The 14,072-nt window shown below is 54.5% G+C and overlaps 2 protein-coding genes across 2 annotated transcripts in view; one reads left to right on the top strand and one right to left on the bottom strand.

Annotated features, from left to right (window-relative positions):
• IPPK (inositol-pentakisphosphate 2-kinase) overlaps positions 1-5,841 on the top strand; it is a 73,745-nt gene extending 67,904 nt beyond the window's left edge. Inside the window, exons 11-12 of the mRNA XM_015570197.1 lie at positions 2,448-2,527; positions 4,704-5,841. Of these exons, the coding sequence (XP_015425683.1) occupies positions 2,448-2,527; positions 4,704-4,929 (306 nt within the window). The 3' untranslated portion in view covers positions 4,930-5,841. The remainder of the gene's footprint in view (positions 1-2,447; positions 2,528-4,703) is intronic.
• The window catches only part of LOC102760867, a 12,911-nt gene continuing 4,677 nt past the window's right edge, over positions 5,839-14,072 (bottom strand). Inside the window, exons 3-5 of the mRNA XM_015570194.1 lie at positions 7,811-7,890; positions 6,808-6,899; positions 5,839-6,497 (exon numbers count right to left, since the gene is read on the bottom strand). Of these exons, the coding sequence (XP_015425680.1) occupies positions 6,325-6,497; positions 6,808-6,899; positions 7,811-7,890 (345 nt within the window). The 3' untranslated portion in view covers positions 5,839-6,324. The remainder of the gene's footprint in view (positions 6,498-6,807; positions 6,900-7,810; positions 7,891-14,072) is intronic.

Below are 14,072 nucleotides of genomic sequence, written 5' to 3'. Positions count from 1 at the left end.
GGGCCGATCAGGTGATCGGAGGGTGATGGGGGTCTACGCCTCTGGCCAAGGCATCAGGCCTGGGCAAGGGGCAGAGCCAGCAATCGGAGGGGGCTGGGGGCAGAACCAGTGATGGGGGGAAATGAGAGTCCCCTGCCCAGGCCTGACGCCTCTCTCAGAGGCGTCAGGCCTAGGCAAGGGGCCGATCCTGCGATTGGAGGGTGATGGGGGTCAACGCCTGAGGGCTCCCAGTATGTGAGAGAGGGCAGGCTGGGCTGAGGGACACTCCCCCCCCACACACACACACACCAAGTGCACGAATTTCGTGCACTGGGCCCCTAGTACATACATATTTATAGTTTTGTCCATCTGATGAGTAAAAACTGTTTCACTGTTCTAATTTGCATTTCCTTGATTATTAATAAGGTTTAACAAGTTTTCAGGTATTTTTTGGCTATATTTCTTTTTCAGTTTATTTGGTCCACGTCTTTTTCAGGTTTTCTTTTTCCATATTGAAGTAGCACTTTTTATATTCTTGATATGTTGCAAATATTTTCTCCCATTCTTTCACGGGTCTTTTACATTCATCATGACTAGATCATATAAAAGATTTTAATTTTTAGGTATTCAAATCTTTTAGTGTTTTATGGCTTCTGAGTTTTATGTCTTCCAGATCAAGACATGCTAAATATTTTGTATTTTGTTTTTCATACGTATCTCTTAGGAATTCTTTGGACATCATTTGTTATGTACTTTGTGAAATACCCATTTCTTAGCGAAATGACTAGTGTCAGGAGAGGAGCTCCTTTTTCATTCTACTTGTAAACTCTAGGTTTCCGCAGGCCCGGACCGGCAGTCAGTAGGCCTGCGTGCCGCACAGCCTGGCTGGGGCAGGTGGACCGGGGAGGTTTCTCAGGGTGGGTCCTCTGGGTGAGTGACAAGGGAGTGGCTAACGGGGCAGGTCTGTCACCACAAACCAGCCTGTGAGAACATGGAAGGCCCACTTCATGTTTTGTAACTAGTTCATTTTTGTAAAAGTGAGAGCTATTCAAACTAAACATTCAAATGATATAGGAAAGTTCAAAAGGGACAGAATGTCCCGAAGTCCACCTGGAGGCAGCCCTTTCTGGGGGTCTCCCTGTGTCTTTAACACATGTGAGCACACGCGGCTTTACAAGTCAGACCCTGCCCACCTCGTGCGTGTGGTCTGCGTGGCAGCCCCGCAGGTGCGTTCCTGGCCGGTTCGCACACATCCACATGCGCTGCAGCCGGTGTTGAGCTTAAGCTGCAGAGCCGAGGCTGGTGTCGCAGGGCCCTGCCATCGCCCAGCCGGGTCTTGTCTCTGCATCCATCCAAGACCCGAGCCTGCCTCCCGTGGGGCAGCTTGGAGACCCTGTCTGCAGCATCCTGCCAGGGGTCTGCACAACCTGTGGGGTGAGAGGGCCCGAGGCGTGTCCTGCTGCCAGGCTGCCCGTGGGGGACGCTGCACTCCCTCCTGAGGCTGGAGGGATGTCAGTGGCCGGCACAGCAGGCGCTGAGGCCACCTACCGCTCTTTCTTCTAAGGCCTGTGGCTGCCTCGCTGAAGACGAATCCCGGGTTCGGAATCGGGGTCCACACCCCGCTGGAGGGGCGAGGGCAGGCTGGGCCCGCTGCTTCCTTCCTTCCTCGTCCCTCTTGCTGTGGTTCTCCCTGGTGTTTGCGGAGGTCTTGCTACTCTTTTCCAGCAGATGGCGCTGCATCGCAAGGTTTTTTACCTCTGGTCTCCCGGAGGTGAGCCTGTGAGGTTTCCCTAAGATGGTACCGATCTGCTGCTTGGGGTAGGGTTTGTTTTGCCCTCACTGTAATGGCCACCCCTGACCTCCGTGGGGTCCCCCCCCAAGTACCCGTCTTGGGAAGCAGTCACAGGTGGAAACCAGTTCTACTGCAGTAGCTCTTGGCTTCCAGATCATATGCTCCTGGACCCGGCGCCAAGGGCCACGGGAGGCGAGTTTGTGGAGTCCAAGCGGCGGCAGGGCTCTGGTTCTGTTTCTTTGTCTGACACCCCACTGCTGGCCCGACAGTGGGAAGCCGCAGGGAGAAGCCTTGCTCTGCCAGGCATCTGCTGACTCTGTCCCTGTTTGTTTCCTCGCCACTCGCCCTGCTGGCTGCCCTTCCCCACCCCCAGCAGCTCTCTGTTCCTCCCTCTCCCAGCCGGGCCACCTGGGCTTTCCTCCCCTCTGGCCTCCCCGTGCCTCCCGGCTGACCACCTGTAGCTGTTTCGGTGGCGGGTCTCAGGCATGTGTCTGTGTTGAGCAGGGTTTCTCGGTTGACTTACAGTTGGGTAACTTGTTGAAATTTCAGGGGAAGAACAAGGTGCACCTTCACACTGCCACTCCTCCAGTCACCCCTGCAGCTTGCTCCCCCCAAGCTCCGGGGCTGGTTCCCAGACTCCCAGAGGAGGCGCCAGCTGACCTCTCCTTGCCCGCAGGTGCAGCAGTACCGGGTGGCCATGACGGCGAAGGACTGCTCCATCATGATCGCGCTCTCCCCCTGCCTGCAGGACGCCAGGTGAGGGCCCGGGCCTGACGCTCTGGCCAGACGGGATTTTGTGGATTGAGAAGAGGGTTTTCCCACATTTAGAGATCACAGAAGGTTGTAATTCACTATAAAAAGGCATGGAGAATAATTTTAAAAGATTGTTCTATTAAACTGAAGGTTATTATACCATTTTCTAAGAAAATACTCTAAGGACTTAGAAGCAGTTTGGATTCTGTGTGCAAATTCCCTTCTCTCAAAGAAGCCTGCTGCTGCCATGGCCAGGGGCCTGAGGAGCTGTTGCCCTGGTGTAGTCTGGCCTTGGTCAGGTGACACCTGCAAGCGGGGTGCAGTCTACTTCCATCTGTAGCATCATCCTGAGACCCCGTCGTCACCCTGCCTCCTCCCGGCCTCTTTTAGGAATTCAGGATCAACCTGCGAACCTTCTTAGTCACAGATGGTGTCGTTGGCATTTCTCTCGGGGCGCCAGCCCCCAGTGTCTGCGGAACATCCTCGTTCTGGCCGGGGCATCTGGCACTGGCTGCCGCCAGGTTTTCTGCTTTTGACCTAACATCCCCAGGAGGCCCGCTGCCGGACAGGCACTGAGCTGTCCGTTTCCTGATCAGGAAACATGGAGGGACATTTATAGGGTAAAATTGAAATACAGAAAAAGATGGTTCTGTTTGGTTGAAAACTACCACTATCCCCAAAGAAGAGGCCACAGTGCTTAGCTACTAGGACTCCATTGGCTGGATTAGCTGGTGCTGCATGAGAGGAAACCACAGAGATGCTACGTTCTCCCACCTGCCTGACGCAAGGGTACAGTCGGGGAACAGAAATTCCCCTCATAAAAACGCACAGACAGGAGCCAGGTCACGTGTCCAGAAAGTTCTGAAACATGGGCACCAGTCTTGGCCCAGGGTGGCCAGGGTTAGGTGTCAGGAGCCATGCCCTGGACTCCTGGGGACCTTCTGGCCTACAAAGGGTCTGAGTTTTCATGAGGCGGCCCTGCTCCCATGCTCCCAGCAGCTGGTGATGGGCTCACCTCATTTTGGTGCTGGTTCTAAAGGGAGAAATGGAGGTGTCCTTGAAACTGTAGTTCTGTCCAGGCCCAGCTGCACTGAGCTCGGGATTGAGACCCGGGGAGGAGATGGAAGCAAGCCCTTGATGTGCAGACGTGTTCCCTGCTCTTCGGGGGAGGCGGGGGGTGGGGAGGTTTTGCTAAGAACCTGCAGGAGCCCAGGTCGCTGTCCTGTCAGCTGGGTCTCGAGTAGGAATGAGCCAGAGTTCAGGCCTATCAGCATTGTCTGCCAGGAGCCTGCTCGCTGCTTCCTGCTCTGGCAGAACTTTCGAAATGGGTGTTTTTGTTTGTTTGAATTTTTTTTTTAAGGTGCTACTTTTATCATTTTTTAATATATATATATATTTAAAATATCTATTTATTGATTTCAGAGAGGGAGAGATTGCAACATCAGTGATGAGAAAGAATCACTGATTGGCTGCCTCCTGTACGCCCTCCTGGGGACCGAGCCCGCAGCCCAGGACCTCCTGGTTCAGAGGTTTGCTTGTTTTTTGATGATTTCTAGCTAGCGGCTCAGCCTGGGGAGAGCACGGCTCCTGACTGACTGACTCTCTGCAGCCGCATGAACTCATCTCACGCCCGTGCCAGTCACCTTGCTGCCAACTGTGCCCTGAGCGCGCCCCACAGCAGCCTGAGCACAAAGTTCAGACTCAGTCTCGGGGTCTTCAAGTACAAGTCATTGTCCACAGAGCGTTCAGCCTGTGACTTCTGATATTTAGAAAAACTAAGCACTAAGAGACAGAATACAAAGCACTGCAGACTGAGTCGAGAATAAACCCGCAGGCAGCTGTGAGCAAGCAGAAAGGACAGGGCGTCTGCTCCCAGCACGTTATCATCCACTTGGCTGTTGAGGGGCCAGATCCTCCTGCTCTTTCTTAGGTTTCGTAATAGTTGGCCCAGCATTCGCTTCTACCACTGGGATAGGAGGAATGTCACAAATATCCTAGTAATTTGTTTTTCATCTTTCTACACATTAACCCTTTCTTACCTGGGCACTAGCGGGTCTCACAGCAGAAGCTTTGAGCGCTGTGCACACCACGGACAGACGGGGTGCATGTAGGCGCAAGAATGGGTGCTCTTTGTGAGCCAGGAGAGGGCTGGGAGCCTGACATTGCTTTTTATTTTCAGCTCTGATCAGAGGCCTGTGGTCCCTGCATCGCGGTCCAGGTTTGCCTTCTCCGTGTCTGTGCTGGACCTTGACCTCAAGCCCTATGAGAGCATCCCGCATCAGTACAGACTGGACGGCAAGATCGTCAACTACTACTCGAAGGCTGTGCGCGCCAAAGACGCCGCCCCGGTGTCGGCCAGGTTCAAGGAGAGCGAAGACTGCACCTTAGTTCTCCATAAGGTCTAGCTTCTCTCCTGTGGCGTCTTGAAACTTGAACATGGGATGTGAAGATTGAACGATAGCGCTTTGTGGTGGGTGACTGGCTGTGAATGTTGTTGCTTTCTAACCACTGTTCGGGGCTGCTGCTGGGATGCAGGAAGGAGGCCCCTCCCAGGGCAGGCGGGCCAGGGGGGCTGTGCATTGTGTCCTGGCACCTCGGGCAGCTTCCTTCTTACCCAAGGCTCATGTCTAACCTCTAATGCAAACGCCTGTTTGTAAGACCCAAGGTTTGGATCTCCTACCACCAGGCTCTTAGCACACGGAACACGGACCGTCATGTAGATCTTACAATTTGGCCTTTTAAGAAAACAGGGATCCTACTGGAACTGCCTCAGCTGAGTGGCCAGCCACACGCCAATCAGCACAGGCCCGTGGCCCCTGCAGGTGAGGGCGCAGTGCAGACGGCCACCATTCTGCGTGGGATCAGAGGGGCCACGGGACTCAGGTTGGGCAAACACCATCACGTGAGCATCAACTCCTTTCCTGTTCTTTCCGGAGTGACGCCGCTCTGAACCGTGAGGAGGCGCCAGCCCTGTGCCTCTGCCCTGGGCCTCCCTCGGGTGCTGGGCCGCCTCTGCAGGGCTGCCGCCCGCTGGTGCAAGAGGAGTGGCCCTGCTGGCACCCTGGGCTCTTGGTGGGGCTCCCCAGGCGCCAGACTGCTGTGAACATGCGAGTCCTGGTGGCAGGTTCACTCCATTATCGGTTGTACAGACTGATTATTTATAGCATCGTTTTGAGGGATTAATGAAGGCTCATTGTAATATATTATAATGTTAGTGAAACCGTGGAATTATATGAAATATAAGGAGACTATTTTGCTGATTGTAAATTTTATGGGGAAATTTTGTGATAATTTGAGAATTACACTTGTTTGAATTACGCCAGTTTTTCTAGAATTTATTCTTTAATTCTGTCATAACATTTACTTCTGTACTCAGAGGGTCGGAAAAATACTCAAGTGCTGCCCATCTTCTGTTAGTGTGGGGGCAGGAGGCGTTAGACTCTACCTGCTGGATGCGCATGGAACTGGGGCTCACGGGTGGGACAGAGGGGGCGTGGGAGGGGAGGGACGGCTCAGGCCTGTGGGGGACAGTGGGTCTCACTGTCCCACTGCAGGTTGAAGTGCAGACTTGCTGTTTTGGGTCAAGAAGAGTGCGTGTCAGGACTGGCTGAGGGGAGCGGCTTTCCAGCTCGGGAGGCCGAGGGGAGGGGAGAGCCTACTGGGGGTGGGAGGGGGCACAGCTGCTCCTCATGTGTCAGGCTTTTCATTTTGTGTTTAAACAGCTGTCTGTGTTTTTCATGACCTGACAGTTGATAGATCATGTGTCACCACTGCACAGACGTGTGCTGAGGGTGTGGTTTCTATTCAGTAACATCCCAGGCCCCTGGCGGTGCTGGGTGGGCACCGGGGTTTCCCTCCGCGCAGAGCAGCCTCAGCAGGCTCTCCAGAGCCGCCTCGATGCCCAGCAGGCCCAGCAGGGCCCGGAAGTGAAGAGGAGCAGCTGCGACTGCTCCCTTCCGGTCCAGCTCCAGGGCTGTAAGGAGAACACACTGGGTCAGAAACACACCGGCCGGGACCCTGCCCACCTCCCCTGTTGCTGCTGTGTCAGCCGTCAGCACAGCCCGCCCACGGCACAACCCCCTCCCCACACTGTGCAGCAGCCAGGAGGCCTGGGCGCATGCCTCCACAGGTGCTTTTGGGGTGATTATTGATCAGAATATTTTTTAAAATGACATAAAAGTACACTGAGATTTTCAGCCTTTGATTGTTGCCATGTGAACCAGGTGAAATCAGTGGGTGCCCCTGCTGGGCACTAAGATTGCAGAGCCCGCTGGCCTGCCTACCTCGCTGTGGCACTTGGGTGAGAAGATCCAGCTTCGGCAAAACCTTCCCTTCTTCATCTATGTGCATCCTCCAGACGATGACCAGCTCAAACCTGAAAGAGGTCAGAGCCGCCCCCAGGTGCCTTGAAGCGTGATTGTGCCGTAGGAAGGAAGCCCCGCCCAACGCAGGCCCTGCCCCAGCTGAGCTGAGCTGGCCCCCTCTTAGACACTCACCCACCCACAGGGTCAGTCCTGGACAAACTGGGCCGTGGCCAGAAAGGCCTCAGGGAGGTGCTGTTGTACCCACTAATACTAGGATGACAGCACAAGTACAGGACGTGGAACAATAGGAACTTACACTTTCCTGTGGGAAATAAGTTGGTAAACTACTTTGGAAAGAATCTGGTGGTAATAGAAAGCTGAGTCTACGCTATGGCCCAAGGATTGCATGTCTAGGCATATGCCCAGAGAAGCTGCGTCCGCATGGGCCCGGGACATGGACAAGTTAGACATGGTGGGAAGCAGTGAATAACCCAGATGCTCTAAGGGACATGGGCATGCACATATTCGCCCAGCGGAGTGCATGCTGACATGGCCTCTAGCCACAGGCTCCAGCTGTGAGGGATGGACACGTTCCCTTACGACAGGGCGAGTCCCAGCAGCCTGCGTAATTGTGAGGCTTGAAAACAAACCCAAACCTTGGCGGGCACTCATGCCAGTCACCAGGCCCTCCCACCCCGGCAGATCCGCGCCCCAGGCGCCCAGCACAGTGAAGGCCAGGTGGTCCTCCCTCCCTCAGAGCTTGCTGACCCGTCCCGGATCCCTCTTCACCCACGTGCCCCTCCTCTTCTGCCGCCGTGGGTGGGTGTGCTCCTGTTAGGGCGCCACAGAGGTTTCTCCAGGTGTCGGCAGCTCGCATTTGCCCTCTACATTTGTAATCCTTGTTTTCACCAGGAAATACCATCTGGTTGCAGGGAAGGGACTTGGCGAGCAAGGAAGCCCACGCCACGGCCTGTGCACTCACCCTGGCTGGCTGGCACTCCGGATGCTCATGCAGCTGGAGGAGGCCCCCTCGGGGAGCTGCACAGCCGCTGGGTACTTCTCCTGGGGGAGGAGAAAAATTAAGTATTTTTAAATCATTTTTTATTTTTCAATTACAGTTGACACTATTATATTAGTTTCTGGTGTACACCCAGTGATTAGACATCACATGCCTAAGTGATCATCCCAATAAATCACGTACCCATTTGACACACTTATGACAATATTATTGACTATGTGAACGTTACATCTCAGGGGCTATTCTGTAACAGCCAATTTGTACATCTTGATCCTTTCACCTTTTTCACCAGGCCCCCAGCCCATCACAACAAACTGTTCTCTGTATCTATCATTGTGTTTCTGTTCTGCTTGTTCATTTATTTTGTTGTGTGTTTTTTCTAGATTCAATTGTTGATAGATATGTATTTATTGCCATTTTATTGTTCATATTTTTTAAATCTTCTTCTTCAAGACCCTTTAACATTTCATATAATACTGGTTTGGTGGTGTTGAACTCCTTTAGCTTTTTCTTGTCTGTGAAGCTCGTTATCTGTCCTTTGATGCCAAATGATAGCTTTGTTGGGTAGAGTAATCTTGATTGTAGGTTCTTGCTTTTCATCACTTTTAATATTTCCTGCCACTCCCTCCTGACCACAAAGTTTCTGTTGAGAAATCAGCTGATAATCATATGGGAGCTCCCTTATAGGTAACTGACTGGTTTTCTCTTGGTGCTTTTAAGATTCTCTCTTTTTAACCTTTGGCCTCTAAATTATGATGTGTCTTGGTGTGGGTCTCTTTGGGTTCATCTTGTTTGGGACTCCGCTTCATGGACTTGTAAGTCTATTTCCTTCACCAGGTTAGGGAAGTTTTCTGTCATTATTTCTTAAGATAGGTTTTCAATTTCTTGCTCCCTCTCCTCTCCTTCCAGCACCCCTGTAATGTGAATGTTGGTACGCTTGAAGTTGTCCCAGAGTCTTCTTACACTATCTTCATGTTTTTGGATTTCTTTTTCTTTTTGCTCTTCTGATTGGGAGTTTTTTGCTTTCTGATATTCCAAATTGCTGATTTGATTCTCTGCTTTATATGCTTTACAGTTGACTCCCTGTAAGTCATTCATTTCAGTTAGTGCCTCCTTCATTTCTGGTTGTTGTTTTTTTTGTTTGTTTGTTTTTTTATGGTTTCCATGTCTTCTTTTTAATACTGTTAAACTTGTAAGTTCATTGAGCATCCTTGTAACCAGTGTTTTGAACTCTGCCTCTAGTAGATTACTTGTCTCGATTTTGTCTAGTTTTTTTCCTGGAGTTTGTTGTTTTATTTGGGACATGTTTCTTTGTGTCCTCATTTTGGCAGCCTCTCTGTGTTTGTTTCTATGTATTAGGTAGAGCTGCTACATCTCCCAGGCTTGGTAGAGTGACTTAATGTAGGGTCCAGTGGCACAGCCTCCCCTCCAACCCAATGGGCTGTGTACACCCTCCTGTTGTAGTCGAACCTGGATTGCTGTTGGCACATTAATGGCAGGGATTTACCTTCAGGCCAATGGCTGCTATCAGTGACCACAGACCACAGGATCAGCTGTCCAGGGGCCCACCCCACAGAGCAGGACTTACTTCAGCAGGGCTCTGGTGCTTGCTGAGTTTGCCCCTTGAATGTGTTGCTTGTGGAGGTGGTTGAGCGGTGCTTCAATGTGGTCTGAAGCTATCCACTGAGTGCACTGACTCTGGGGCCTCCTAGGGCATCCAGGCCATGATCAACACCATCTGTGTTCTGTCTGGGGCCATTTGGCATGAGCTACAAAGCGATCTGCATATGGCTGCTCCTGGGGTTGGGCTTGGATGTGCCCAGAAGCCAAGCTGTGAACCAAGGCTGGCTGCTGCTAGTACCAGTCCTGTGGCCACTTAGCAAGAAGTCCATAGCATGCTGAGACCAAATGCTGCTTGTTTGAAGGATTTTAGTTGAGTCTGAAGCCTGAGCCAGGACAGAGTTCATTGGTATGGAAGAGCCACTGCAAACAGCTTGCGTGGGCCTCAGGGAATTCTCCATGGTGAGGCGAACAGTGTGAGCCAGGCTGATGGAATTGATGGAATCTAAGATATAGCACCCATCTGCTGGCTCTGTGGGGGGAGGGCTCAGAAAAGGAACAGTGACCTCTGCCAGCACTTCTGTCTGGGAGAAAACTGCCCTCCCCCCAGTTCCTTCCCTGATGCCAGACAATGTAGTTGCTCCTGTATGGCCCTGCGGCCTTTCAAGCTGCTGCCCCAGTGCTAGAGCTCAGAGGGAATGAGTCCGAGTAACTCTGTGCTAGCCCTTTAAGAGGAGCTGCCTAGGTCTCCAGCAGCTTTCATGTGACTCAGCCACAAACCCCACTGGTTTTTACAGCCCAGAGTTACAGGGATTAATCTTCCCAGCACTGGAACCCTGGGCTGAGGGGTCTGGTATGGGGCTGGGACACCTTGTTCCTCAGGGGGACCTCCATAGCCAAGATTTCCCTCCCAGTTTTATTGGCCACACATGGGTGTGGGACCAGCTCATTCTGCAGTGACTCTGCCTCTCCTACTAGTCTTGATGTGGCTGCTCCTTTAAATCCCTAGTTGTAGGACTTCCTTTCAGGCAGTTCTGAATGATGGTGGTTCTGTGGTTTAGAAGCCCCCTTATCATTTTTACACGAGCGATCTGTGGGGCACAAGGATGCTGATCCAGGGGACTGGAAAGAAGCGGGAGACCCCTGTGAGGCGACTCACCACTCCGAAAGCCTAAGTTTCTGACATGCCAGCCCCTCACCCAGCACGGGGCATCTAGGTGCCCTGGCCACGGCTCCCGCACTCCTGCCTTCTGTGCTCCCTGGCACTGTGTTCTAGATCTTTCCACAGCCACGAGACCTCCACACTGCCTCACTATCAACCCCCCAAAGTGAACATGTTACAGAAATTTCATTCTGATTCCTCCCATCCTCGGAGCAGAGGCAGCCCCTCTGCCTGTCCTGCGGAGGACAGGCAGGCGGCCCTGGGGGACCCTGACAGCAGCGCCCGACTCCCCATGATGACTCTGCCCCTGACACCACAGGGCAGTGTTCCCTGCGGCTTCCTCGCTGTAAGACGACTGCTTTTCTCTCAGCTTTAAAAGCCTTTCACACTAAGGCCTGTGGGCTGGCTGCCCACACAGTGGACACCCCCACCCCGTCACACTGGCTAGCCCCTTGCCCTCCCCGCACGGCAGTAACCGTGGGCACACGGCTCCTGCGAGGCAGGGCCACCCGGTCTCCCTCAGGCCTATCTGTCTCCCCAGGCATGGGGCCGGCTGTTCTGGGTAACGAGACTGCGGGAAGTGTGGTCTGCAAGTCAGCAGCTTCCCAGTGAGGCTGTGTCCCATTTTAAAGTGAAAAGTGTTCTCTCTCAAACAGGAAGGTGGCGTGGGCCTCCCCCATCTCCAGGCTCACAGACTCTCCTGTCAACTCCTAGCCGGGCAGTGGCTGCTGCCTGCTGTTTGCAGCTGGCCCAAGCCCTTTGGGACAGGGCGGGCCAAGGAGGCAGCAGCTGTGAGTGGGAAGAGCAGCCTGTATCCCTGCTTCCTGTGACTGTTGGAATTAACACGATGGTGAGGCTGACTCTCCGGCCACCAGCACAATAGTGCTGTGCTGTCCCCACAGAGGGACTGCCTGGGTGTCTGCAGGGACAAACTGCAGTCGGGGTGTGGTGAGCAGGCCCCACAGGGAGTCCCAGCTCACAGGGCCTGCTTTGGAAAGACACCTCCTGGTGCAGAAATGGGCACCTAAGCTGTGCCCAGACCCAGGCCCAGCTGTGGGGCCGCTCTGAGCCTCCTGGAGGGACAGGGAGGTGCTTGGTCTGGAAGCCTGAGGACCCCAAGAAGGGGCAGGGGCAGGGGCCAGAAAAGGGGGGCGCGGAAAGAATGGGGTCTCCCTGAGGCCCAGGGATCTGGGGACAGGTCCTGTGGGGACAAAGATGGAGCTGCTCCAGCAGGAGACCAGTGCTCCCAGCCCGCAGCCTGTGTGTGAAAGACGCTGACGGGCAGAACATGTGCAAACACCAAGCTGTCTGACCACATGCTGGGCGGGCCTGGTTTATGTTACAGACAACTTCTAATCTCAGTGGAGCAGTTTCATAGGAAAGTTTATACCTACGTGTTCTAAGTGGAAAGTGCTGGCTGGCTTTTAAACCTCAAGCTCTTCTAAGTGAATAACAACTGCATGAGGAATGCTGGGAGAACGCGTGGGTGAGGCCTGGCTCCAGGCTGAGCTGCAGGCCGGCGCCAGCGAGGGGCGGGCAGCACAAGGGCTGCGGGCAGGGCCTCCACGCAGGCCTCACGGTCTCGCCAGGCCTTCTCATGACCAAAAGGAGGGTTTAGATTAGAAGCTTTCACTAAAAATAAATTGTACTCCCTTTAGTTTTAAACATCAAAAAGGAAAAAGCTGATACTAGGAAGAAGTCAGGCATCCCTGTGTTTCCGGATTGCGAGGGGGTCATGGGCAAAGCTCCCTGCAGGACCCATGATGTCACCCCGGCCGCTCAGCCTGGTGGCCTCTGATCTGACCCGAGACAACCGCAGAGAGGAGGGCGGCAGATGCCTGCGATAAAGGGGGTCCCAGCAACAGAATGGGGGGGCTTGGAGGGAGGAGGCAGAGAAGTTGTACAAATGATACCGCTGGTCAGGGTGGAGCGCGCCCAACGGCAGCGGGAACGTCCCTATCGCTGTGCTGACGCTCATGCCAGGGACCCGGTCCCCGAGAAAGGGCGAGGGCGCGGGTTTGGCTGAGGCAGGGGCCTGGTCGGCTTGTTCAGTCACAGGCCCGGGGGTTGCTTGCACAGACTCTCCGGGTGGTTAGGAGAGGGCGCTGGGCCGGCGGGGCGCTTCCATCCAGGCCCCGTGTGGCCCTGAGACTCGCTTTCCCCGGGGCTGCGGGGGCGGCGTTCACAGCTTCACTGACCATCGCCCTCCGACACAGGGGCACCTCGTGTCCGCAGCTTCATTTTAATGTTTTCCCCAGAGATGATGTCTGGCTGATTCAATGATTTTAAAAATTGGGATGTCATTCCCATTACAGGATTCACTCCTTAAAGTGTAGCTTCAGTAGGTTTCGTACGTCCACAAGGTTACGTAACCATCACCACTTTCTAACCCCAGAGCGTTTCCTCCGCCCACCGGCCCTGTGCCCACCGGCCGGCCGCTCCTCCCGCGCACAGCGCCCACGTCCCCCTCCGCACGTTAGCGCAGCAACCAGAGAGGCGAGGCTCCTGCTGCAGCCCCCGAGCCCCCAGCACAGGCTGGACAGCAGGCGCCCTTCTCTCCCCCAGCACAGAGGGCGACTCACTTTGTCCCATTTTCCCCGACCCCATGGCTGCTGGCTGAACTGCCTCTGGGGAACCACGAGGCCCAGACAGGCCCGGCCCCACCCGTGTCAGCACCCGAGAGCCCCGCTGGGACCAGCCCCCCCGGCTGCCAGGGCGGCAGACAGACGCGTGGAGCAGTGTCCCCTCAGAGCCGGCCCGGGAACCGCCCCAGAAACCCTGGGAGGGAGATGCTCAGTGCTCGGCTTGGGTGTGTGTGACGGGGGAGGGGAGGGGAAGGGGGGGGAATAAGATGTGTCCTGGGGGTGCTTAGTAAACAGCCCCCCCCACACACACACACAGCCCCAGGCTCCTCGCCAGAGCCACAGCCCTGCTGGACCCCTGCGTGGGCTGCGCGCTTCAGAGCAGCCCAGCGGCATCGGTCCCCCCATTTCTTGTTGTGTGAGACTGGAAGAGCCAGAGGGTCTCAGGGACCCACTTCATTGGAATAGATTCAATGGCGTTTGCTTTTTAGACAATCCTCCTGCGGAGAGGGGCTGTTTCTCCCATTGGTTCTTAGAGCGGGTGGAGAGGACGGGGCGAGGGAGAAACATCCATGTGAGAGACGCTGGACTGGTTGCCTCCCACATGCACCCGACTGGGGCGGGGTTTGACCCTGCAACCAGGTGTGTACCCTTGACTGGAATGGAACCCGCGACCCTCCCGTGCGTGGGCTGGCGCGCTAACCATTGGCAGACACTTGCCGGGCCCTAATAGCCTCTTTAAAGTGAAGACGTGGCCATCAGGTCACGCGTGGCCACGAGGACGAGGGAAGCGCGGGCCAGCAGAAACCAGTGGCTGCGAAGCTTGTGGCCCCAGCGTCCAGCTCCCAGGGCCTCACCTTTGCGATGGAAAAAAAACCTAAAGACAGCTGCCGCCACGGGAAAGAACAGGAAACTCACACCG

The sequence above is a fragment of the Myotis davidii genome, unplaced genomic scaffold (genome assembly GCF_000327345.1).
Source record: "Myotis davidii unplaced genomic scaffold, ASM32734v1 scaffold287, whole genome shotgun sequence".
Taxonomy (NCBI): domain Eukaryota; kingdom Metazoa; phylum Chordata; class Mammalia; order Chiroptera; family Vespertilionidae; genus Myotis; species Myotis davidii.
This window is presented reverse-complemented; position numbering and strand designations above follow the sequence as displayed.